The sequence below is a fragment of the Myxine glutinosa genome, chromosome 1, assembly GCF_964187855.1.
Source record: "Myxine glutinosa chromosome 1, kmMyxGlut1.1, whole genome shotgun sequence".
Taxonomy (NCBI): Eukaryota; Metazoa; Chordata; class Myxini; order Myxiniformes; family Myxinidae; genus Myxine; species Myxine glutinosa.
The window spans coordinates 132453145-132480495 of NC_136261.1; the positions used below are offsets into that span (position 1 = coordinate 132453145).

At 42.9% G+C, this 27351-nt stretch overlaps 1 protein-coding gene across 3 annotated transcripts in view; it reads right to left on the minus strand.

Annotated features, from left to right (window-relative positions):
• Positions 1-27351, minus strand: part of KDM4A (lysine demethylase 4A) — a 209963-nt gene that overhangs the window by 45153 nt on the left and 137459 nt on the right. For all 3 annotated transcript variants that reach the window (XM_068118523.2, XM_068118529.2, XM_068118535.2), the window contains exons 9-16: positions 13489-13712; positions 13207-13352; positions 12304-12692; positions 10489-10615; positions 7880-8061; positions 4483-4678; positions 1898-1974; positions 1396-1451 (exon numbers count right to left, since the gene is read on the minus strand). In XM_068118523.2, coding sequence (XP_067974624.1) covers positions 1396-1451; positions 1898-1974; positions 4483-4678; positions 7880-8061; positions 10489-10615; positions 12304-12692; positions 13207-13352; positions 13489-13712 — 1397 coding nt within the window. The remainder of the gene's footprint in view (positions 1-1395; positions 1452-1897; positions 1975-4482; positions 4679-7879; positions 8062-10488; positions 10616-12303; positions 12693-13206; positions 13353-13488; positions 13713-27351) is intronic.

A 27351-nucleotide genomic window follows, 5' to 3' on the forward strand; every position in this document is an offset into this window, starting at 1 on the left:
GTTTATTTTAACTTCAATTCCATTTCTGTTTTTGGTTTTGGTGGTCGCCGGAGTGGTTAAAGACTCGACTACAACAAATTTGGTGAAACTCCAATGAATGTTTACTAACTTACAACCTTTAATGACTTAACGTTAGGCAATGAGGAGCCGCATCGACATCGACAACAGTATAGCGACATGTGGCGAGGCTTGTCTCTGTCTCTCTCTCCTTTCCCCTCTTCTCCGCTATTCTCTCTCCCTTCCCCCTCCCCTCCCATTCCTTACCCTCTCCTCTCCCTCTCCACTTCCACCACACTCCCCCTTATCTAAATATTCTCGCCACAAAGTGACTCCACGTTACCCGGCAACACCGGACCTTTGCTCAGTAGCAAAATTACATTGGAAACAAGAAAGAGCAATCAGAGATTGCAAACCTCGCCAGGATGTGTTTTTGGTGGTTTTTAAGGCTTTTGTGTTAAAACAAATATGGCGGCCGAAACACGTGACCGATGACATCATAAAAAAATTTCCTCCACCAATTTATCCCTAGATGACGCTCAACAAATTTCATCTTGATCGGATGAAGTTTTGTGCTTGTCGAATTATGACGCCATAATGGAGGCACCTATGACATCATTGTTAACCTGTAATTCCCCATGGAGAGTTCTTTACAATGAGCCATGTCTCAATCTTTTCTATGCAGCGCTTTTGGCGATATAGAGGTGCAAAGTTTTTCAGTTTTTCTAAGATGGCAGGAAAAAGAAAACACAATGGTTTTTGTTTTTTTTCTTTTGGTAAAAAGAAAAAAATGTGGGTTTTCCCCCAAAAAAAATTCGACAGGAGGAGGTGCACCTACGGTGAAAATTTCCTGTCAATCGAATCAACGGTTGCAGGGAAAATCATATTTATTCTGTGCGGACAAACACACAGACAAACAAACAGACCAATCAACATACTTGCCGGAATATTTTCCAGCAAGTAACAAACAAACAAACAAACGGACTCAAATGCAATACCCTCTCCTCTGGCGAGGGTAAAAAGAAAAAGAAAAAAGAAAGGCAAGAACAGCTCACAAAGATGTGAACATGGTGCATATCTTAACTAGCGGAACAATTCATACTTTCAAATGCAACCCAGCATAGTGCAAGTACATCCAAATTTCTCATTAACATCAGCAAACATTCCAAAAATGAGAAGGAAGCACAAGAGCTCTGGTCTTGTACAAGCACAAAATGTACATCAAAAATGTACATGAGAGATTTGTTACGCACAGTGTTGGGAGGGGGAGGGTGGTGGTGGTGTAGGCATCAGGCAGGGTAGCGTGCAAGTGCAACTGGGGTAGCGTCATATGGTGAGGTGTGTAAGTAGGGAGATATCGGACACATAAGCATGGTGGTTGCAATCTAGTCTTCTCACCTGCTGTCCGTGGTCTGCTGCAAAGCACCTCCCCGTAAGTTGCACAAACAGCAGTCCTAATAATAAACAAACAAAAGCAAAGGACAGAGGCACTCAGACACTTCTGCTATCTCCCCAACACACCCCACCCCAAAACTCCCAGACCCTTAATACACAACCACCCCTTTTCATCTTTAACGTACTCACTCCAATGAATGACCTCACTTTTCATACTTTCTCAGAAGTGCAATATGTAGTTACCAATAGGTTTATCTGACTGTGTCACTGTGTAAATACAATATGCCATTCAGACATGCCATGTTGACAAACACAAAGCCAGCTGTAAATCAATTCTTTTTTAACATGCAGCATTATAGTTGCATGCAGGTTGTTCCACTGTCCCCAAGGGCGACATACCGTGAAAGACAACACCTTTTCACCCTCCTGCTGTGATTATCCTTTCTCAAATTCCATCTATCGTCTGCCCACCTGCACAGCAAGGACAAAAGCAAAGATAACTTACCACGGTCCAGGCCTCAGCCGCACAGCGCGAGCATTTCCAGCCATCTGTGATGGAGTGGGATGGCACACCATAGCAACCTGCAGGCACACACGTGTGGTTGGCCTCATGGGCGATGGGGCAAGGCACCGCTGTGACGCACAGCAACACGACAATTAGCACACCATCTGCCGAGACTGGCTGGCTGTGGCACCGAGGGTGGATTAAGTTTGGCTAAGGGATGCATGTCAATTTCATGGCAACCCAAAGCAAATGGTGGCATACCTCAGAAAGCTCCTCCCCTTGTATATCCTGAGGTGCTGCCCTAAACAGATTCACCAAGACTGTTCTGATGCAACTCGTGTCATCAGTTAAATCACTAATTTGCATTTGAGAAGGGTCGATTTTTGTGATTGAAATAGCAAAAAAGGCAACTCAAACATAAGTAGTTAAAACTTCCTGAGCCCAAATAAATCAGGCTACTTTATTTCTTCAATTATGAATCAATTTATTTCACAAGTCACCTATTTGGGGTACGCAAGAAACATATACCATTTGAGAGATGTGAAGGCAGTGAGGGGGCTGGGGCTCAAAAATTAGCTTGCAGAGGGCACTGTTCAAACTGGTCAGCACAAAAAAAACAAAAAAAAAACTTCCATCTCAGACAGGTGTTTTTCTTTTTATACCTGATCTAAGGCTTATGATAGAGCTGTGACACACACACACACACACACACACACACACACACACACACACACACACACACACACACACACACACACACACACACACACACACACACACACACACACACACACACACACACACCTTGGGGCAAGTGCCATCACCTCGTGGGAATCTCTGAATACCAGCAACATCATAACAATGACACTGCTTTTCTCACCACACTCAGCGTAACATGTCCTCAGGAGAAATTTCCTCCTCCTCATGGATGCTAACTGATGCGGATTGTCCATGCTTTATCTTTTTAAATGCTGGATGTCAAGCAAGGAAGCAGCCCGTACCATTTTGAAGTCTTTGGTACGACTCAAACCTGTCCAATCCGGATGGGTGTTTTTTAGGAGACACCATCTCCTTATTGGATTGGCTATTGGTTGAATTTGGGAGCTCATCTGCCCTTTGTCAGGTGTTGTTTTTAGTCCTGGCTGGGTGTCACAGTCACCCTCACTACTCGCAAAAGCAGTGAGGGGTGTCGGTTTAGTCACCTACAGCCCAACCATGCAGCAGGTAGCACAAGGTTACATGTTACCAGTGGCAGTCCCAAAAGACTGACCAGCATAATCACCAAAATAAAAACAAAGTTCAAAATGCACGGCTTATGGTTATATAATATACGTATGCACCTATGTACATATGTATGTACAGTGTTTGAGTTAAAATTACAGGAGGGTGGCAAATTAACCTTGATGTGAAATAGCATCAGTTAAGAGGGTTGACACAATTGTGGTGCCTCAAACAGGGAACCCAGCAAGGCTACCCCCCCCCCCCCCCCCCTTGCTCTAGCAGGGAAAAATGGCCTTAAAACGATCATTCATTCATTTCACAATTCCCCCACTTCAACAGTCTATAATTGGGGTATTTTATTATGACTTGTGATACCCACCTCCAATAGAAGCACTGCAATCCAATTCACATAAAATAATTTGCATGCCACCCCTCCCACCCCCACCCTGAACCCCAGGGGTTATGTTTTTTTTTTACCATTTAAAAACTTCTTGTGCATGCCCCAAGCCAGAACAAAACCACCAGCTTTCAACTTATCCCATCAGGCACTTTTAGGAATGCATTGAAGTCAAACGTGTGTGTGTGTGTGTGTGTGTGTGTGTGTGTGTGTGTGTGTGTGTGTGTGTGTGTGTGTGTGTGTGTGTGTGTTTGTTTGTACACTGGCATATATGATTTTTAAACATAGCAAGGAAAAAATTATTTGAAATTATGTGATATTATGAAGATTAATCTCAAAGACACTCAAATATGTTCATATGAATGAGTGCAGTATTTTGATAGCGCAGCACCTGAAAAGATTCTGGAGGTCAAAAGCAAGATGGATAGTACAGAGCCTAACCTGAACAGATTACAATGCAGGCACAGAGCATTTCCCACAAATGGATAAAGTGTCTGTGTGGTCTGTGTGTGTGGCATGTTTTTTGTGGAGTTCTACTGGAGCTTTCTGATGTGGAATGTGATGCACTGAAATTATTATTATGATCTCCTGAGTTGATTACGCTAATTAACAACAAATAATACAGAAGAATTCCCAAGTTTATAAACCTGCGCCATGTTAAGGTGTACAGAGCAGTTTAATAGGTCCTTCCATGGCATTCTAATTACAAAATGAATAACAAAAACAATGATAACATTGTAGGAAAGCATATATTAATTAATACTATTAATATTAACAATAATAATAATAGTACAACTTGGCAATAATAATAACGAACGTACAATCCCCAACGATATTTGTTGCTGAAGGGCCATGTTCTACAACGACAGAGCAGTGCCTGCACTGAAGAGTCAAGGAGAAAAGGAAATGGAAGTAAGAAGGCAGAAAGATAAAAGACAAGGGGTGTGTAAATAATGATCAAGCTTACTGCTGTGAACTTGTAGGCAGCACTTAGCACAAGCGATGAATGGGCTTGTGCCATCCTCGCTCAGGAGTGAACTGCCAGGAAGTGGATCAGTGTTTTCGCCACTGGAGGCAAAACAAACCTCAGGAATAAGCGGCTTACTGTGCGGACGGACGTTTGGTGCTGGCATGGTCTCATTGAAATTGTCACCCGGCTCAGCCTGCAAGACATGTAAGCAAACAAACATATTTTAGAAAGCTATGCATTGGAGGAGGAAGGGAGAGGGGTAGGAGAGAGGCAGTGAGGTGGGTGAGGGGGAGTAGGGTAGGGAGCAGCTGAGGATTAAAAAAAAAGAGGAAGAAGGTGGAAGGGGAATGGGGCTGGAGCATTTTACCATTAGCCCTAGGGCAGAACAAACTGCTTTTCAGGCTCAATTCTTAGTCATATCAACCTGCCTTTGGTTGCAAAAGGAGCCAAAGAAAATGAAACGAGAAAAAAAAAAAATGCTTCGCTCAGACAAGGTTTTAGCCGACAAAGATGCAATCACAGATTTGTTTAACTCATGAATCTGAGCTACGTGCAAAGGTTTAATAAGTCATGCATGGCATATTTGTCTGCATGCTTAGAGGTGGTCTGTGCCCTTGGCTGGGGGATTATTGATGGCCTGCTTCATCACGAGAAGCAAGCAAAAGCATTTTTTTTTTTTTTTTTTTTTACTATCAAATACCCTCAAGAAAAACATACTGGGTGGAAAAGGGTGTTCAGGAAAGCAGGACATGATTTTTCGGATCATACTTGTTTGAGATGAGCTGCAGATGATGCATTCAAATGGAAACTGTGAAAACTGTGAAAGCTTCTGTGGGTTTTCATGAGGACAAACTCTTGATTAATGAAGCAGCAAGCTTCACACTTGGTCAAACAGTGACGCCACTTCCAACATCCATCAAGGCAAAGCACTGGTCTTCAATAACCCAGCTCGACTGTAGAATAACAATCCAGTCTGTTTCTAGATTAAAGGCTGCAAGTGTCGAAAGTCTATCAGCACTGATAGTTGAGTAAATTATTTTGGTCTCCTTTTTATATTCACGATTCTAGAGTAACACATTTCTCAGCCAGAATAGAGTTTAGTGGCAAAGAGACATCGGCACTAAACTTTCCCTGACCCTGGTCAGCACACAATATTCAATGTGTAACTAAAACCCGCACCACGTTAGGAGTGCGACCACCCTCTTCAAATTGTGACAGCTGCAAAGTATGGAAGTACTGGTCCCCAATCCTCCCACTCACTGCTTGTGACAGGCCTGCCATAACTCAGTGCCAAAGCGATGACAACGTTGATGCATGCATGTTTTGAAAAGTGTGGTGATCTGGGAGTTTCATCTGCCATTCTCTTGCTGGCCGGAAATAAAAGGCACACTTGTGGCACACCATAGGTACGATACATTCTAACAACTGTACACCGTTTCGGAGGTGAATGCATGGGAGGGCTAGCTGAGCAGAATGCCAATGAATACTTAAGAGAGGCGGGGGGTCCACTGCAATGATCATTCTCTGGTTCAACATCCTTGAAATCATTTAGGCAAAAGTCCTTTAAAACAGCATAATAGTGTTACCTATCAGGAAATATCATTTTCAATGTTAGGGTTATTCCAAATGAACTAACTAACCCCCGCTCTAGCAGGGAAAATGGCCTTAAAATGCATGTTGTTGTTGTTGTGTTGTTGGTTATTCCAAATGACAAAGACAAACCAACTGACAAAGGAAAAACAATAAAACACATTTTCAGCAATATATTTCATAAATGATGGGGCAAGCTACACACGCATAAGGTACAGAAGGAAGACATATAGCATTGTAAACATGAAGAGAGGGGAAGGGAGGAGGGGCAATGAACAAGAGAAAAGGGGAGAATTGCAGGGCAGGATGAGGTGAACAATGAAAAATCCCTGGGGGATACAATAATAATTTCAAGCAAAACTTGAATAAGGGGTCATTGCAGGAAAACAAACATAAAGGAGTAAACACAGCAATGAATCATCACCTTTAACAACGACGTTTGCATTGCGGTCTGGCAATCAATGGCCATTAGAGTATTTACACATTTGGAGACTGCAAATTATACCGTGGATATTTTTGGAGAGGTTAATGCCAGGGAAGAATTTGAAAGATCCATCGTGACGATATGTTTTTGCTTCAAGAATGAGCAAATTAGACATTCATTAAAGTGATCAACGGTGAAGGTCAATAATTGTCAGACGAAACAAAAATTTCAATCATCTATAAGCCCGATGCAAGTCAAGTGCCCATGCTATGCACAAAAAAAAAACCTTTGCATATTCTAAATATGAATATTTCAAATGAGAGAACAATTTAAAGATTGTTCATTAGAAGGATGTAAAAAAAATATGACAAGAAAGAGCAATCAGAGATTGCAGACCCTCATCAGGATGTGTTTTCAGTGGTTTTTAAGGCTTTTGTGTTAAAACAAATATGGCGGCCGAACCAGGTGACCGATGACATTTTTTTTTCTCCACCAATTTATCCCTAGATTATGCTCAAGAAATTTCATCTTGATCGGATGAAGTTTTGTACTTGTCAAGTTATGACGTCATAATGGAGGCACCTATGACATCATTAACACATGTTATTCCACATGGAGAGTTCTTTACAATGAGGCATGTCTTAATTTTTTCTATGTAGCGCTTTCGGAGATATAGAGGTGCAAATTTTTTCGGTTTTTCCAATATGGCGGTGGAACCACGTGACCGATGACATCATCATTATTTGTTTTCTAAACTAATTTATTCCTTGATGATGCTCAAGAAATTTCATCTTTATCGGATGAAGTTTAGTACTTGTCGAATTATGACGTCATAATGGAGGCACCTATGACATCATCATTAACATATTTTATTCCCCATGGATGAGTTCTTTACAATGAGCCAGGTCTCAAATTTTTTTTTCAGCACTTTCGGAGATATAGAGGTGCAAAGTTTTTCGGTTTTTCCAAGATGGCGGCCAAACCACGTGACCGATGACATCATCAATTGGGCACAGTCTATTCCAGGGCAAGAAAAATATGTGTGAAAAGTTTGGCGATTCTACATGCAACGGTGTAGACGTAGTACTGCGAACAAACAGACAGACAAACAGACAACCAACATACTTGCCGGAATCTTTTCCGGCAAGTAACAAACAGACAGACAGACAAACCAACCAATCAACATGTTTGCCGGAAAACAAACAAACAAACAAACGGACTCAAATGCAATACCCTCTACTCTGGCGAGGGTACGTAATTGGAAAGCTTGGATAAATTATGAAAATAGTTATATAATAGTTCCTGGTGTTGACAGGTGATGCAAGGAAGTAAGGAAATACTGAAATGCAATGGACAGTGTTTGAGAAGACTGCGAAGTACCTGGTAGTAAGGGTGGAAAAGAGTGCAAATAGCACAGTATGGTGCCAAGCGTGCGGCTACTGCATTATATTCTCTCTCGACGAGGAAGTTATGTGGCCTTGTCTGCCAGAGTTGTGCCAAAGGCTTGGCCCACATTCCTCCTTCCTGCGGCTCTTCCTCGCTCACCTGCAGTTCTGGCATTTCTGCAAAGTGGTGATTTTTTATCAACCGCACATTCAGTAAAAGTTGCCAACCCACCTCAAACACTTACAACTCAAGCTGTGCGAATATGAAAACATGGAACAAAATATTGTCAGTTTTAAAGTTTTCACAATGTGTAAATTCTGTTTCAAGTTTCATTTAGGAAGGGGATTACACTGCAATTGATCTGGGAATAAAAAGACAGCCAAATCACAGAGCACAATGTTGCAGCAATTGGACACTGCAATCAATAAGCATGAGGCCCAGGCCAAATTGAAACTGGAATGGCACTCGGTAGAGCGCATACCTCCACCAGGCTAAACAGTTTACATTTTGTATCCCACTAATAGGCCGGATCTGGATCCGGTCATGAACCAAAATCGAATCAATTCTTCCTTGCCAGACACGCAACCTGTCCAGCAGGTTTCGTCTGAATCCGTCCATTACTTTACCGGTTTTAGCCCTAACACAACGGTGAAGAATCACTTTTAAAATTCTAATAACCGCATCCCAATCTGTCCACAACTTTTTGAGATATCCTGATCACAGTCAATCAGAGACAGACCTGGACAGATAAACAGGGTTGAAAATACCTTCGGCGGCAGAGGTAATTGATGAAAGTCAAAAAAAAAAAAAAATCAAACACAAATTCCATAGAGATAGAAAAATATAATCTGATAGCCACGATAAGACGATTTTTTTTTGGCCTAAAACTAAAATACTACACATGAAACCAAAGGATTAAAAACAATGCGTTTGGGAACTTACTTTTGAAATTCACAAAACAGGTGAACCTACCTTACGACAAGCAGAATATGTTTTCCTTTTTAAAATGGGCACCATGATGTCTTTTTCAAGTTTGTTTTCCACATCCACATGAAATATCTTATTCTAAAGTCTTTTGAGATAAATGAATGAATGAATGATCGTTTTAAGGCCATTTTCCCCGCTGGAGCGGGGGTTAGCCTTGCGGGCCCCATGACAATCATGGTTCCCTGTTTGAGGCAATGTTTTTATGGCCGGATGCCCTTCCTGACGCCAACCCTTGGTCACGCTCTTCGATGCGCAGGGATACGGTGTGCCTATTCTAAATCGGGGTACACACCGTGATCATTCATCCCAGCAAGCTGGTACTCAATTTGCCGACCTCGGAAGGATGACAGGGTGAGTCAACCCCCATGGCGTTAATTCAGCGATCCACCGGGATTCAAACCCAGGATCCTAGGATCCCAAGCTGGCACCCTGAATGCTAAGCCAACACCAGGCTCCGAGATAAATCCGAGAGCAATTTAATTAAATGGTCATACTTAATAGTGCAAAACTGCCAAATAAAGGTAAATAGTAAAGGTTAAGGTGGGATTGTCATTGCATTTTACATGTTTAACAGAGACTTGCACAAAAACCTTCAGAATAATTACTTGAGCATGGAGGCCAGCGTGCACTCAAAGTTCATTTATTTTTATTTGGTAGCGATGAAATGCTGTTAGTGGGCCAAAAATATGCTGTTACATCTTGCCAAGTAAGGTATGATGGTTGCACACTGAATGCAATGCAGATGTAATCAATCGCAAAGAAAACTAACATTTGATTCAGAAATGTCAAAACTTTTCTTTTGCATCATAATCGGCAAGAAAACGTCATTCGCTACAACGTACAGTGACCAATATTGCTAGCATGTTGGTCAAGATACACATTTCAGTAATGAAACTGGAACAATGCGTTTCAAAATAAATCGCTCATCTCAAACAACAACACTTCTAAGAAAACAAATATATCCTTTATAGGCCACCCCAATTCAGACTACAGGCCACGACGAAGGACGAAACTCTTGGACAAAACAGATCTACTCAATTTCGTTGCACAAGTGCAACAGTGGGAGCAATAAAATGCGGATGCTTTAAAGTGCTGCAATGACATCTTTGCACATCCCATAAAATTACAAATTGTAAGCCTGTGCAGAATACTTGGATCACACAGGGAAAAAAAGAAAACCCCAAGGGAAAGGAAGGCATAACCTGAGCCAGCAAAGACATGGCCATGGTCGATGAGCCATGACAAAGGCCAGCATGGGTAAAACAATCCTGCCCAGTATTCCTAGGGACAAGACAAGTCCCAGAGAACCCACACCACCCCAGATGGCTTGCTACAGTGCAAAAACTTAATGAAGAGGACAACCATTTGGTAATCCAGGAGGCACTGAAAATGCCCTCAAAAGTCAACAAAATTGTTCCTCATGGTTCCCGCAACTCTGTTAAGAATAAATATTCTGAACTACACGAAAATAAAATTAAAACTCGATGAAAACATAATGGCCAAACTTCCCTTTTCCAGCCTAGTGCTGCCTGCTCCAAATCTCTTCCCGCAAACTTTACAATAAAGATTTTTGCTGTTAGAAGCACATAACCACAGGTTCTGTGTACAAATCTCACCCTCATCGCTGGGCGAGCCTTGTTTAACGGCAGACAGTGGAAATCGCATGGGCAGCTTGCTGAGTGGCTGACGTCGGCTCTTTGTGCGCTTCTTCGAGGCCAACACCTTTCGATAGTAGGCGTTCATCTTGGGTGGGGAAGATGGGAGGGCATGTGTCAGGGTGCACGACGAATCACTGCAGTCTGTTCTTTTTACCCCTGTCATTTTTCAATACTTTCTCCATTTCAGCAAGACCAGGATGCGTTTCTGTATTGCACATCTCAAGAAAGTGCCAATATCTGCTTTTTCCATCATGTGTGACCAGAGAGGGAGGGCTATTTTGGATTGAAAAATTCCACCAAGGCTTCAAACATGGGATATTTACTTTTACATTCAACAAGGCCCTTTGGCTTACTTCCACTAATTCCATAACAAATTCTCATCTCTCTCCATCATTTGCAAAAGATACAAATATATACACTGATATTAAAAAATAGGCAGAAAACAGATAAATGTATCTGGTAAAAACAGATAAATTGCCAAACAGATAAATGGACAAAGGGCATCTCCCGAAGAGCAAGAAAAATACACCTGCACACATACTGAATACACCTGCACACATACTGAACAGCACACCACTGGCTGTTGCTACCAAGTTAAATAAGAGGTGATTTACCTTTTTCTTTGAAAAATAATTTGATTGATCACCAATTCTCTGCCAAACTCCTACCCCCATTAGAAAGTATATCTCTATCTGTTAAGTTTTTTTAAAATGATTGTTGGAATGGTGTAAGCTTAAAAATAAAAATAAATAAATGGAGATTTTCCACATTTTTGCAGGTCAGATTGTGTAGCACTACCTGGCTCGATTCTAGCACATTTTTTTTTCTGCCAATGCTTATTCGCTCTGAGTTTTCAATTGTGATAAGATAACACGAACCAAACAATTGAGTTGTCTTGTGAGCTAGAAAACCCGCAAAACACGAGTCGGGATGTTGATGGTGAAACCAAATTTGAAGTTATCCCCTGATACAGTCATTAACCCTTTGAGTACGGATGACGTCCAGTGCCGCAACCTGCGAAAAAGTTGTGTACGGATGACGTTACTACACGTCATCGACTATACCTATAAATAGATCGTCAGTACGTGGTTGCATTCCCGTACCAAAATGCCAAATTAATCCCGTACCGGGGGTATTTTTATCAAAAAAAAAATCCCACACTCAAAGGGTTAACAACTTCAAACATGACAAGCCTAACAGCACAACATATCAGGAATATATCATATTGATAGTCCATAAACGATTTTCAAATCATTCATTTGCGATTATAATTCAATATGGTTGAAGCAGAAAAAGTTACCTGACCAATTATTATAATACGATACTATGTTTTGAGAACAAGTTAATTTTGCAATCTAACTAGTGTATAAGCTCTAGGTAAAAGTGGATAAGTTGCCATTAAAATTAGTACATTTTTGTACATTTTAGCAACCAATAGCTAAATGTAGTGGGACATTTATATCTAGAATTTCCATTCACTTTCCTCTCCCTCCTCCCCCAATTAATTGCTTTGTCCTTCATTACGTCACATCTTCCACTTTATACTGAAAAGGGGAAGAACACACACGAGCAAACACTAAGTGTGAAAAATATGGGAGAGAAATAGACCAGACCTATTGAAATAAAGAAATAACTTCAAATGAAAAAGGAGCCAAAACACATGTAAAGGCAAGTCGAGAATGGTTCAGGGGGTTGAAAGTTCAGGCAGTGTATCAGATATTTATCAGTCAATCCATCCAGATTTCTGCACACGTTGCTCAAAATAAAAGTCACCTCTGCCAAGTCTTGACGGTTGAATGTGGGTTCCATCGTGGATGGATCACTTTCCCCAAGCGACAAAGCACTGGAGCTCTCACTACTCGTCTCGAGCTCCTTCCAGATGTCTTTAGCCTGACCGCTCGTGAACGGCATGAACTCTTTGGGGTAAAGCAACCCTTCTTTCTTGATCACAACGCTCTTAGCTTGTCGACGCACAACCTTGCGCTTGTCACTTGTGAGCTCTCCCTGTAACGAATCTTCAGGAAAATCAGCACTGCTCAAAGCCTCCTCCTTTACCTTCTTTTTCTCACGATCACGTCTAGAATGCCCATCCTTGGACCGAATCTTTTTTTCAGCCTTGGTCTTTATTTGCTTGATGGCCGATTTTGCCTTGCTCTCGTGATCTGTAAGACAATGGGACAGAAACATGACAAATCTTGGAGGTGGCACGAGGCAATAGAAACTGCATCGTCCTATTTGCAACTCAACCAATGAAGAATTACAGCCTTTTGGTAAATGAACTTTGCACGACTTGTTCCACAAGTAGTTTTGAATGCATGTTAGAGTTGGTTGCTTTTTAATCGCCATTATAGCAAATAAATTATTCCACTACAGTAGCTTTCCACTACAGTAAAGAGCTCGACCTGTAGGATTAAAATGTCATTTTCATTGGTGGCAATCACTAGACTGCCTGCCAAAGCTTCAGCATCAACAGTGCCAATCCATCAAGCTGGTAGGCAGCATGGTGTGGCTAGGAAGGTGGTACATCAGAGTTGAGGCGATTATATATTAATGATTGACCCTCCGTTCTTCAGAATGGACATTGTACACCACCTTGAATAAAATTCAAATCTCAACGGATAAGAGTCAAAAACATTTGAGGTGTGTCATGCAGCTCCTTCGGTCACATATTCTTACCTGGTGAGTCCACTGGTTCTAATGCAAAGCTTTCTGAGATCCCAGGTACTGGGACACCAGACTCTGCAATGCTCTCCTTCTCTGCAGCCTCCACATCACCAGGTTCACCAACGCACACCTTGTTCTTGCTTTTGAATCGTATAAGTCTGTCAGAGTTTAGCACTCAGGTTTACTTCCGGATGGTAGTCACAACTCATTTAATCAAATCTGAAAGGATCATTGTGCAGGAAATCAAGGACACAAGTATCATGTGAGGAATAGTTGACATGGGAGGTTACTCACCTTTTCTTGCTGTTAATTTTCTTCTTAGAAGGCACATAAGAGCCATTATACGTTTCCAAAGAAAATGGGACACCTGTCAGGAACTCCACAGCTTCTGGTGTTGGCTTCGTGTGATCAAGGCTGGTGTGGTCTTTGCCCTCCTTCCAGCTGTCATAGCGCTCAGGTTGAAACCTCCTGACAAAGATGTCCATCGATATTTTTACCGTGTCCTTCATACAGGTGCACTGTGGAAAGCAAGTGGTATAACAACCAGGATTACATTTCTTTTCATTGACATCCTTTCATCGAAATCCAAAATGTACCAAAAGACACAATGCATCATTTAAAAAAAAAAGAAAAAGTGTTTAAGGCTAAGCAATGACTCCTGAATAACAAGTTCGAGCTTTAATAGGAAAATAGCAATTCTTGTAGCAAATTACATTTTCTCACAGCCAGGCAGCTCCAATTGTTCTCTGACCGGAACTGCAGAGGCTGTTTCAATGTAATGTATGGCTATGCAAACAAACCTGCAACTCAACAAATGGAAAGTTTATAATAAATAATTTGCTTTTAAAACGAAGAGATGCAAAAGCATTGCTAAAATGATTTAGATTAGCATTTTAGATTCATGGATGCCTCCAGTTGTAGCCCCAAAACCAAAAAGACACAGAAGGGGTAGCAGAGGAGGGAAGGGGCTTATGCCCATGCATATGGAGGAGACATAAGGAAGGAAGAATGGGATCTCCAGTGTGCAGCACACCTGTGATTTGGGGGGAAGAGGAGTGGTGGAGAGAAACATGTGAACATGTATGCCTGCAGGAAGCAGAGGCTACTATGCTCAACTAATTGAGGGGAATTTGTGACAACATAGTGTGACAGACATAGCAGCTGAAAAGTGACCATACACAAAAAAAAGTCTGTGTGTGTGTGTGTGTGTGTGTGTGTGTGTGTGTGTGTGTGTGTGTGTGTGTGTGTGTATGTATGCGTATGTATAGTCGTGGCCAAAAATATAGGCACCCTTGCACATTTTTCAAATAACACAATTTTCTCGAAAAATAAGTTGAAATTGGCAAAAGTATTTGGTCTCCACAATTATTTATTTCACTGTTAATATTATTTAACCTTTGTTATATAATAACTTTTGTTTTTGATTCAGATTTTTTTTTTTTTTTTTGTATACAAGATCGTGACTCGTGTAAGAGTAACATCAATCACCAAAAAAAAAAAAAAACGGACACACAAAACATACAATAAAGGGAGCGGGAGACAAGATGGGGAGATATGGGGAAGCACACAAGTACAACAGCAGAGAACAGGGACATCGGAAGATCTGTAGGAGGGAGAGGGCTTGGGGGGAGGAGGCATGGGAAGGCAGGGGGGTTTGGGGGAGGCGGGGGGTGGGAAAGTATAAAACACACGGGCATTGCTAGAACTTCCAGGAAAGAAAGAAGTCGGCATTTCAAAAAAAAGTGGATTTGGGGTGAATTAATGGGGGTAGAAGAGATCAAGGTTTTGGATGGGGGAAAGATAAGAGATGGTGGTGAACAACTGTTTTAAAGACCTTTAAGGACCTGGAGAGATCTTGTGCGACCTGTAGGAATATTTGGGGGACAGAGCACAGATAGAGCTGGGGGAGCGAGGCCGGATAGGAGTCGGTAGAAGACAGAAAGACCACCTACATGCCTGCGGTGAGTGAGTGAAAGGCCCTTGGAGTTAGCTTCATCGTGGGAGATTCCAATGATTCTGAAAGATTTGGTTTCAATAGCGTGAAGCCGAGCTAGGTGTGAGGAGGAGCACCGGCCCAGAGGGGGAAACAGTATTCCATTGAGCTGCGGATTGAAAGCCTTGTATGTGGTGAGGAACTCAGGTGTGCCAAGGAAGAACTTCGCATGATGGAGGATGCCCAATCGGCGACTGGATTAGGAGGCCAGAACTTAATATATTAAAAAAGAAAAAGAAATGACTGGCAAATTATATTGACACCCAAGACTTAATATTTGGAAGCACAGCCTTTGGACAAAATAACTGCAATCAAGCGCTTCCTATAGCCACGAATGACCTTCCTACACCTCTCTACTGGTGGTTTGGCCCACTCTTGTTGTGCAAAATGCTCCTGTTCTCTCAGATTTGAAGGGTGCCTTCTCCCAACTGCTGTTTTCAGATCTCCCCACAGGTGTTCAATGGGATTTAGATCTGGACACATTGCTGGCCACTTCAGAACAGTCCAGCATTTTGTCTTGAACCATTCCTGGGTGCTTTTTGAAGTGTATTAGGGGTCTTTGTCCTGCTGCAAGACCCATGACCGTCGACGGAATACCAGCTTTCTGACACTGGGTTGAGCATTGCGCTCCAAAATGCCTTGGTATTCTCCTGATTTCATGATGCCATGCACACATTCAAGGCACCCAGTGCCAGAGGCAGCACAGCAATCACAAAACATCACTGAAACTCCTCCATGTTACACTGTAGGGAAGGTGTTCTTTTCTTTGAAGGCTTCATTTTGCTTTCTGTACACATAGAGATGATGTGCTTTACTAAAGAGTCCTAATTTGGTCTTTGTCCACAGAAGAATTTTGGCTTGTTCAGGTGTGTTTTGGCAAAATCCAGTCGGTCTTTCTTATGTCTCTCTCAGCAGTGGGGTCCTCCTGGGTCTCCTACCATAGAACCCCCTTTCATTGAGTTGGTGACAGATGGTGCAAGTTGAAACTGTCGTACCTTGTGTCTGAAGGTCAGCTTGAATCTGCTTGGCAGTTGATTGAGATGCTTTCTCCACCATTCGAACAATCCTTCGCTGCAATGTATGATCAAGTTTTCTCTTGCGGCCACATCCAGGGAAGTTGGCTGCAGTGCCGTGGGCCTAAAATTTCCTGATAACATTGCATATTGTGGACACAGGTACATCAAGGTCTCAGGAGATGGACTTGTGGCCTTGAGATTGTCCATGCTTGGCTACAATCTTGTCTGACCTCCTCAGACAATTCTCTGGTTTTCTTTCTTTTCTCCATGCTCATTGCGGTACACACAGTGACAAAAAACAGCAGAATGACTCCTTTTCTCTATTCAAACTGATTGAATGAGTGATTTTTATATTGCAGACACCTGCAACTCACCGTAGGTGAGTTCAATTCCAAAGTAAAGGAGAATCACCTGCTTGAAATCTAATTATTTATAACTTCTAAAAGGTGCCAATAATATTGTCCAGGCCATTTTAGGATTTCTGTGTGGAATAAGCTAAGATTTAGTAATTTTTGGTTCACGAGTTATCAAACAGAGTGACCACTATATTCGTCATGGGTGTGTGTCTGTCTGTCTGTCTGTCTGCAGAATAACTACCCGATATCATCATCCGATCTTGATGAAACTTGGGTGGGAGATTGATATCTTGATCTAGTTGTGTCCTGCCTAGAGTGGGCGTATTGCGCCCATTGTGGGCGGAGCGACTCCCGAAAAAGATGTCTTTTTAGGGGGTAATCAAGTTCAAGCTACATCTTCTCCAAGGGAGTTGGTGGAATCTGACAGGGGTTTCGGTATTTGGTTAGGCCAATGTCATGTGTCTAGCCCCACGGAGCTCGATTTTTCATTTTCGCCCCAAGGTCAAGGTCACAAGGTCACGAAATTTAGAAAAGTCAATTTTTGATGGTTTTATTACATTGTTCGCTTCCTGATATGGTGAAATGTCGTACATGATCTTATATTATCACATACATCATGAAATACAAGTTTTCCAACAAATTTCAGAATCTTCGACCTTTGACCTTTGAAGGTCACAAAGGTCAAAGTTTCAAAGTTGTCGGAATCGAACCGAATTTTTGGTAATGTATAGCTAACTAATCTCATAACTGATTATACATTATTTTCTATCTCATTTCAAGGTCAGTAACCTTCGTTTTGACATTTCCGGGCTGGGCCTGTCCGGGCCTGTTTCGGTTATAGTCCGTCCTTTGTCATTGAATACCGCTCGCTCGTGAACCATCGTCGTCTCCTGACTTGTTGCAGCTTTTTTTGTTTTGATCAACTGTAAACCAAAATAAATGCATATGTGGATACCAAAATATTTTTTAATTTCAATAATTTTCTGGAAGAAATGGTGCATTATTTGAAAAAAGTGCAAGGGTGCCAATATTTTTGGCCACAACTGTATTTACGTGCACAGGATTAACCACCTTTAGAGGCCATTTTTCCCCGCAAAGCGGGGGTTGGCCTTTTTCGGGAACCGTGGTTGTTGTTGTTTTTCGGTCCCCTATTTCAAGCAATGTTTTACGGCCGGATGCCCTTCCTGACGCCAACCCTTTTTGCCGCCTTTAACGACAAACAGGGAATTACCAGTGAACTGGTACTCAATTAGCCGACCTCGGAAGGATGACAGGCTGAGTCAACCCCCCTGGCGTTAATTCAGCGATTGACCGGGATTCGAACCCAGGACCCAGGATTACGTGCACAGGATTAAATTGGGAAAATTAGAATTGAGGAAAATAAAAGAAATAGCAAGGACAGAAGAGAAAGCCCTTGAGCATGCAGTCTTGTTTTATGGCATACTGTACACACCTGTCCCTTGTTTCCACATTCCTGTCAAATGGACAAAAAACAAAAAAAGGTACAACCTTTACTTACCCATATATTTCTGCTTTCTTATGTGATCGTTTGCATTGCCTTCAAATATAAACAGAGCTCTTTCAAAGTTTGCAATAAAAGTGTGACATTGCTGGTGGATTTGGAACTGCAGAGGCTTGTGGCTAGACCACCAAATTCTGGAAACATTCCACTAATGTTTAAATGAAAATAATTAGAAAAATAAAAAAATTTTAAAAACACCTTTAGAGGCCATTTTTCCCGCAAAGCGGGGGTTGGCCTTTTTCGGGCACCGTGGTTGTTGTTGTTTTTGTTGGTCCCCTTTTTGAAGCAATGTTTTACGGCCGGATGCTCTTCCTGCCGCCAACCCTGTTTGTCGCCTTTTTACGACACACAGGGAATTACCAGTGAGCTGGTACTCAATTAGCCGACCACGGAAGGATGACAGGCTGAGTCAACCCCCTGGCGTTAATTCAGCGATCGACCGGGATTCAAACCCAGGAAAGGGGGTGAAAAAATAATTAGAAAGCTTCCGGTATATCTAAACCTAAACCTAAACATCACCTAAACGTTTTTTTAACCTTTACCCATGGGATTGTAAATGTGTCGCATTGCAAACTCAGCAATACAGATCGACAAAGCAAGTCAATCTCCTCTTGCACCGGAATGTGAAATGCACTGAAGCAAGGTGAAGTACAAAGACTTGCAAATTAACAGTCATGAAGAATATAATGTATCACTCTGCAGTATTATGTCATGGGAAAAAAAAAATCACTGCCCAGCAACCAGATTGTCAGAAGAAAAGACAGGGGGGAGGAGGGAGAGGGTAAAAAAAAAAAAATCAATGCAACGACTGCGATATACCACTGCACCATAAAATGTGACAAAAGTACTGAAACGGGCAGCATGGCCAGGAAGACTCGTCAGCATGGAAAACCCATGGCAGAGCCTTGAGGAAATCGATCATACTGGATTTCCCACTCGCCCCGACTCCCAACCACCCAATAGGCCGTATCATTACCGAAGGCATCTAACCTTCGGGTCTTCGTCTGTGTATCCTTGTGCTAACCTTCCCATGACAGCTTTTCTCCTGTACCGCCACAATGGAAATGCATAGCCCCAGAGCAAGGTTGTTCGGAATCAGATTGAAAGGTGAGCAGCAGAGGTAAATGATGCTTGCCTCAAACGGAAAAACAAGCCAGTGCATCGATTCCCCGCAAAGTCCCAGTAGAAACAAACAGAGCCGCAGAAGCTGAGCCACAGAGGCCTCCAGTTAAAAAGGGGGTGAAAGCTTCAAGTTACAGTTAAAAACACCACTGCATACACAGCAAGGGTATGTGGACAGAGAGATAAAATCATTACACTCAACAACCGTGTCATCGACATGAAAATGTGTGACAGATCGGTCAAAACAACAAAATCATAGGCCAAATGTGTTAGGTATTGGCACTGCTGTCCACAATTATGTTAAAGCTACAAATAATGCTCGTCACCTTCATAGGGTAATCCTATCAATAATAAACCAGCAACCATCTTGAAATTCAGAAGGGAAAGCAGATGTATATGGCTGAGTAAAGCTTGCACCCATTTTGTTTTGTGTCCATTTGACAGAAATGGGGGAAAGACAGGACAAGTGTGCAATATGAAATTCAGAAAGACTGCATGCTCAAGACGGATAATTTACTCATAGAATGGATAAGAGCACCAAGAAGGCAAAGCAAACGGATGTTGCCCTCTATTGGCCACTTTGGTGAAAGTGCAGCAAGCCAAGTAACCTGGCACTCGGAACATAAGGCCAGATAAAGCATTCCAGCCACATCAAATGTTTCCAAGAATCAGCAAGAGAATCACACAAGTTGAATCCACAGTCCTGAAGTCTATTAAAGCAGCTTCATTTGCTTCCATAGATAGCTTGACAACAATGGGGGAACAAGGTATCATGGCCAGAAGAAAGCCCAGGCCTGTTTGGTATTCCCATTTAATCAGATCGCTCATGGACACTTGGAACCCATTTCAATCCCAGATAATACACAGGAACATTAGTCAACAAAAATACGAGTACATTTGTTGACTAAATACCTTGTTGTTCATGGTAAAGTACACAATGCCTACCTACCACCACTTCTGTCCTACTTATAATTTAAATACAAATTCCTCCAAGATCGTTAGATCAATGTTTAAAAAAATAAGAACACTGCATTAATCGGCATAACCCGAATATAATCAATAACTATTTTACAAAATCAACAAGAAATTAAGATTTTTGAGCTAGCTTGCAATTCAATCAAGAGCAAGGTCATCTGTGTATTACAGGCTCAATTTCACATCATCACTTCCGTTTTCCGGTCCGGTCGTGAGAGGACGCTGGCGTCGTTTGCTCGCCGCTTCTCTGACTGGACCATTGTCCGTGTCTTGCTTTCCTGGTGGTCGTGGCGGATTTATGGCCATTGAGTCTTCCTCTGCGCGGTCCCGGCTCTGCTCTGCTGCTCCGGGCTTCACCTGCTCGGCTCCATCGCTGTTTCCTCGGGCCCACTCCCGTTGGTTGTGTCGATTGTTTCGCCTCCTCACCCTTGGCCGCGTGCTCGCTTTGCCTTCGCTCCTGCTGGCATGGCTCTGCGGTACTCTGCCGCAAGGCTTCTCCTGCTTAAAACCCGCTCCACCCCATCATGCATCTCTGCAATCAGATCGAATGGACTCCTGCGTCGACCCAGGTACATTCACCGTGGCTCCGGTCGTAAGTTTGTTTATTTACAATCAGGTCACTCCATCCCCATCCTCTGGTCGGCTCAGCGCACTCCCACTCATCGTCCCAACACACCTGGTCACAACAACGCACAAAATCGCACTTCCTGTCTGCGAACCCTGGCCAAATCACCTGGATTCATACCCGCCGTACAAAACAACATCAAGCTCACCCTGTTCAATACCCGGTCCCTCAACAACAAATGCCTCATCCTGAACGACTACATCCTGGAAAATAAACTGGACTTTCTCTGTCTCACTGAGACCTGGCAACAACCACTGGACTACTACACGCTCAACCTCACCACACCCAATGGATATTCTTACATCAATAAACCACGCTCGGAGGGCCGAGGTGGTGGAATTGCCGTTATTCACCGACAAGACATCAAGACCAACCTCATCTCCATCTCATCTGCTCCATCATTTGAACACCTGGCTTTTAAACTCTCTGGTCACACACAGTCAGTCATGGCTGTTGTCTACCGCCCTCCCAAACCACACCCATCATTCCTGTCTGACTTCTCCTACTTTCTGACCCAGCTATGTTCCCTCTCCCCCTCAATCCTCCTCCTTGGTGATTTCAATATCCACATGGACTCCACTGACTCCACGCTAACCACTGACTTCACTGATTTACTCACCTGCTTTAACCTCACTCAACATGTCAACTTTCCTACCCATAACCGTGGTCACATTTTGGACCTTGTCTGCTCTACTGGACTAATTTTGCACCATCTCTCTGGCTCCGACCTCACTCTCTCTGACCACCTAGCCATCACTCTGACCATCAACATCCCCACCCCAGCACCAAGGCATTATCGCACTATCAACTTCCGTAAGCTAAACGCTTTTTCACCTGCCTCATTCTCATCGACCCTCTCTGAAAAAATGTCCACTTCTCCCTTCGTTGACCTCCACACCCCTTCTGACCTCACTGACTACTACAACCACACTCTCTCTTCCTGCCTTGACCAAATTGCGCCTATAAAAACCAAAACAGTTTCTTTCACCCATTCTGCTCCCTGGTTTACCCCTGAGCTCCGCCTAATGAAAACTCGTGCTCGCCAACTTGAAAGACTCCGCAATAAAACAGGTCTCACAGTTCACTCCCAGGCCTACAAGGACCACATACAACACTATAAAGATGCCCTCTCCCGCGCCCGCTCCGCCTACTACTCTCAAATTATCCACTCTGGCTCCGGAAACTCAAAAGCACTCTTCTCTACAATAAACAAACTCCTCAGCCCCCTGAACACCACCACCCAGTCATTCACAATAGACAACTGCATCTCCTTCCTTTCATTCTTCCAACGCAAAATTGAAAACATCTACAACAGCTTGACCACCGCCGCACCCGCTCCCCCTCAAACCACCTGCCCCCCCTTATCCTGCCATCCCCTGTCTCAATTCTCCCCAGTCTCCCCTACTGACCTCTCTGAACTCCTCATCGGAATGAAAACTGCCACCTGCACTCTTGACCCCATCCCCTCCAGCTTTGTCAAGGCCTCCCTTCCTGCTCTTTCTCCACTTATCATTGCAACAATAAACTCCTCCCTGTCTACAGGCATCGTCCCACCATCCCTCAAAATTGCTGCTGTTACCCCCATTCTGAAAAAACCTGGACTAAACCCTGACACCCTAAATAACTTCAGACCCATCTCCAACCTACCCTTTCTGTCAAAGGTTTTGGAACGCGCTGTAGCCACTCAACTCAAGCATCACCTCTCTGCCAATAACCTGTATGAAACATTCCAATCCGGATTCCGGTCCAACCACAGTACTGAAACTGCTCTCCTCAAAATCACCAACGACCTTCTCCTCTCCTCTGATGCTGGCAACCTCAACATTCTCATCCTCCTCGACCTCAGCGCTGCCTTTGACACCATCGATCACACCATCCTCCTCACCCGACTTGAAACCACCTTTAACATTACCGGCACTGCCCTCTCTTGGATTAAATCATACCTCTCTGACAGACGTCAGTTCATCTCCATCAATAACTGCAAATCCCCCACTGCTCCCCTCCCCCAAGGTGTCCCCCAAGGTTCAGTTCTTGGCCCCCTCCTCTTTATCCTTTACCTGTCCCCCCTCGGTCACTTAATCCGCCGTCATGGTCTCCAATTCCACTGCTTCGCCGATGACATCCAGCTTTTCATCTCCACCAAGTCCATCTCCACCGCCACCCACTCTATCCTGACAAACTGCATCACTGAAATAAAATCCTGGCTTCAAATCAACTTCCTCAAACTTAACTGTGATAAATCTGAAATAATCATCATTGGCCCAAAAACGCTCACCAAGTCCACCCATAACTTTGCCCTCAACATCGACGGTTTCCCAGTGTCCACCTCCCCTCACATCCGGAATCTTGGCATCATCTTTGACCAAACCCTCTCCTTCGACAAATACACTAAACAGATCACAAAGACAGCCTTCTTCCACCTGAAAAACATCGCCCGTCTCCGTCCATCCCTCTCCTCTGTGGCTGCAGAAACCCTCATCCACGCCTTCATCACTTCCCGTCTGGACTACTGCAATAGCCTCCTTTATGGTTCACCCTCAACAATCACCAATAAACTCCAATACATTCAGAACTCCGCTGCCCGTCTACTCACCCATTCCCGGACCCGTGACCACATCACCCCCGTCCTTTACAAGCTTCACTGGCTCCCCATCTCCCAGAGAATCCAGTACAAAATCCTCCTCTTGACCTACAAAGCCCTCCATAACCTGGCCCCATCCTACCTGGCTGACCTCCTCTCCAGACACACTCCCACCCGCAACCTCCGCTCTGCTGGTACCAACCTCCTGACCCCCCCCATCCGGACCAAATTTAGATCCTGGGGGGACAGGGCCTTCTCCATCGCTGCTCCCACCCTCTGGAACTCGCTACCTCACACCATCAGAGACTCCTCCTCACTCACCACATTCAAAACATCACTCAAGACCCACCTGTTCAACACTGCATTCAACATTTAACCCACAGCATCTAACCCCTGACTATCTCCTCTCCTTCTCCCTCCTTTGTGCTTTGAATATTTCCCTATTGATTCTTCTTTTTTTGCAATTGTCTTTATGTTTTGCTATGCGTTATGTTTTGCACTCTGTCAAAGCGTCTTTGGGCTTCCTGAAAAGCGCTATATAAAATAAATGCATTATTATTATTATTATATACTTTAAGACAGTTTTGATAGGAGTTAGGACCTAATAAACTCAGAACACAAATAAAAATTACATCTCTGCCTTCCATTACACAGTTACTTATTTGTCTATCTGCAGTGTTTCATTCATCAATGTGGGAGGCAATGTGGGAGGATGAAAATGTCCCCACAGCCAAGGCAGGCAGGCAGGATGGCATCCTTAACGCTTTCCTCCTTCCAATTCTCCTTAGAACTTCACAGTTCTCTTCAGAAAACACAGAGTACCACCGTTTTCCTCTCACACCTCTCTTCTTCTCCTCAGCCTCAGAGATCTCCTCTGCACTATCCTCTCCCTTATCCTCAGCCTCTCCAGAGACTGTGAGCTCCACCGCACACTATTCCCACCCAATTCTCCTCACAGAACTCACTGCTCTTAGCTCCTCCGTCGTCTCCCTTGACAATGCTTGGGCTCCACCCACACCCAGAGGACGATTATAGCTCCTGCGTCTCTGTGTCTCGGTCTCTCTTTGTTTCTCGGCTGATGTAAACATTGTTCCACAGAGATGTCACCCGGCACGCCCGGTGGAAGTTTACATGAGGTTTTACACACATTTCCTCAACCTTAATCCCTCTCTATCTTATCACAAGCTCAACCCCCGTATCGTGCACATTCAAACACAATCTTTAAGCTAACTACTAACCCTACTTCCCCACTAACACTACTTCCTTTACATCGAGATTGACTTTCCACTCGCACGTGATCCATGCAATTCCTACACAATTCTATCTCTTCTCAGGTAATCTCTATCCTCCCCCATAAATGTGACTATCTTCCACGAGACATGCACATGGCCTGCTTCCCCGTCCGCGGCCCTGTGCTTCGCATTTTCACAGGTGTATTCTTGATTTTTCGTGGGATTTTAGATTTTCCTTTATCAATCACAAACCACCGGGAGCCTATCCCAATTTTGCCATTGACCCAATGCCCCGACATTTGCGGATTCAATATTCGCGGCAATTTCCAGGAACACATCTGCCACAAATGTCGGGGTCCAACTGTATTGGCAACTTATACTGAGTTTGGTCAAAATCCTATCACTGGCTCACAAGTTACTGCAGTAACAGAGGTCTTACCGAACAGGACCTGACATTTGACATCATAATCTAATCCATTTATCTTTACATCATAATAAATACATGTACCAAGTTTGACTTCGTTCCCTTTAGTCGTTCTTAAGTTATCGCGGTAACAAAAACCTATTACAGAATTTGATATTTTACTTCATGATGACAAAATCTAATTAGTTCATCTTTGCATCATAATATATACTTATACCAAGTTTGGCCAAAATCCCTGCACTGGTTCACAAGCCAGTTCAGCAACAGATTTTTACCTGATGGGTCCTCTGACCTTTAGACTCCATGATCTAATAAGTCCATCTTTGCATTATCACACATACTTGTACCAAGTTTGACTTTTAACCCTTCAGCCGTTAAGTTATTGCAGTAATGAAAACCTATCACAGATGGACGGATGGACAACCCGAAAACATAATCCCCCCAGCGACTATGTCGGTGGAGGAATAAAAATAACCAACACAATTTTTTTTAAATAGCAGTATTTTAACTTAAGAAATCCTACGTTCTCCCTTCCTTCTCTTTTCAATGACACATCTTCCCCCAAAAGCATGCACACAAAATGTAGATCCCCCCAAAGGTGCCCATTTATTATTTTTGTTAGTTATGAACATGTGGTCATCACAACTCAAACAACAGTATTCATATTCAGTGCAGCAAAATCGGAGTGGGGACTGGGGGACTGAAGACCCACAGGGTTAATTGAACAAATAAACATTTCTGGAAATTAAAATATACATAGTATATAGATCATGCTATACCTCCACAGCACGCTAAAAAAAACCGTTGTGCTGTTAATGCCCAAAGGGAGAACAAAATAATCTGAGGATAAGGAGGGGTGGGGAGCAGGCTGTTCAATTTGTAAACAAGCCTTCAGCACCATCCAATTATGCCATTTTAATGGTATTTGTGATTTGGTGAGAAATTCACAAAGATATCAGCCATTGCTGATAAAGGCAAAAAAAAAGGTGAATTAAAACATGGGTATGCAACAATGCTAACCTGCCCTTGTAGAATCTGCAATTATCAACAGCCATATACCAAATCATTGGTCGAAACATCAATGGCATGAGGAGTCCACTTCGAAAGTTATGAGGTAAATAAATAAATTAATACGATTAAAACCTTGATCAAACATGTCAAATATTTTTATGGTTTAATCTGTGGAAAGGCTTGTGGGATATTGAAGGATTTTAATATATCTATCCTTCCATAGGAAAACCATTCATTGGACAAAGTGGAAAATAAAACAAACCAATTAGTGATGGGACTTGGCAGCAAAAACTCTGAAAATAAAATAAACAAATTCTGGAAACAAATTGCCATGTCCCAGATCAGCTCAGAACTCAAATAACTTCAAAACAAAAAATCTGTCTTTATCTTCGTCATGCTCACCACTGAAAACCAGTGAAAATTGGTACAGAAAACCCCATGAGCAGTCAGTCAGCTGTTTATAGTGGGTACTTTCGATTTGCATCCCAATTTTCCTGCGGAAGTAGAGAATGCGTGTTTACACTAGCTGAAGTAAAATGGCAAAGCGTGACGTGGGCTAAGTAAGCACCATACAGTTTACTCAAGCAAATGCAATCACATGCAAAAACTAGAACTGCACTCAGTAGAGAGCATACCTGCACCTGGTTGGCCATATCACTCAATGGTGAAGAATCACTTAAAAATTAAATAATTCTCCTATCCGAATCCATATTCAGATCTTCACCAAAACCAAATCTATTTGTCCTCGTCAGACATCCAACAGGTCCACCAAGTTTTGTCCAAATCCGTCCACAACTTTTTGAGATATTTTGTTCACAAACAAACAAACGAACAAACAGACAGGGGTGAAAACATAACCTCCAGTCACCTATGGTGGCAGAGGGTAAAAATCCAGGACAGTGATTTACAGCTCTCGCAGATTTTATCTATATTATAATAGCCGTAGATGATTCTGTCTGTTGGACGTCTGTCCGGGGTGTGGCTTACTCGGTTTGCAGAGTAGCTCCACCCATAGCTCCACCCATTCTGGGAGAGGTTTCATATAAACAAATATCCACCATTTTATTAACTCGCATAGCTTTGAGGCCTGTTTTGTAGGCCCGTGGTGTCTTGCTCTCTCTCCCAGTTTTATTTCAAATCAAATTCGATATATCATTTCATTTTTCACAGTCGCTAACATAGTTTTAGACTCGGTTGAAAAAAAACGGGAAGAAAATCCGATGAAAGTTGCCGTTTATAGAACGAAATGAATTCTCAAAGGCCTGTAAACTAAAGCCCATTCATTGAGTCACCCTCACGA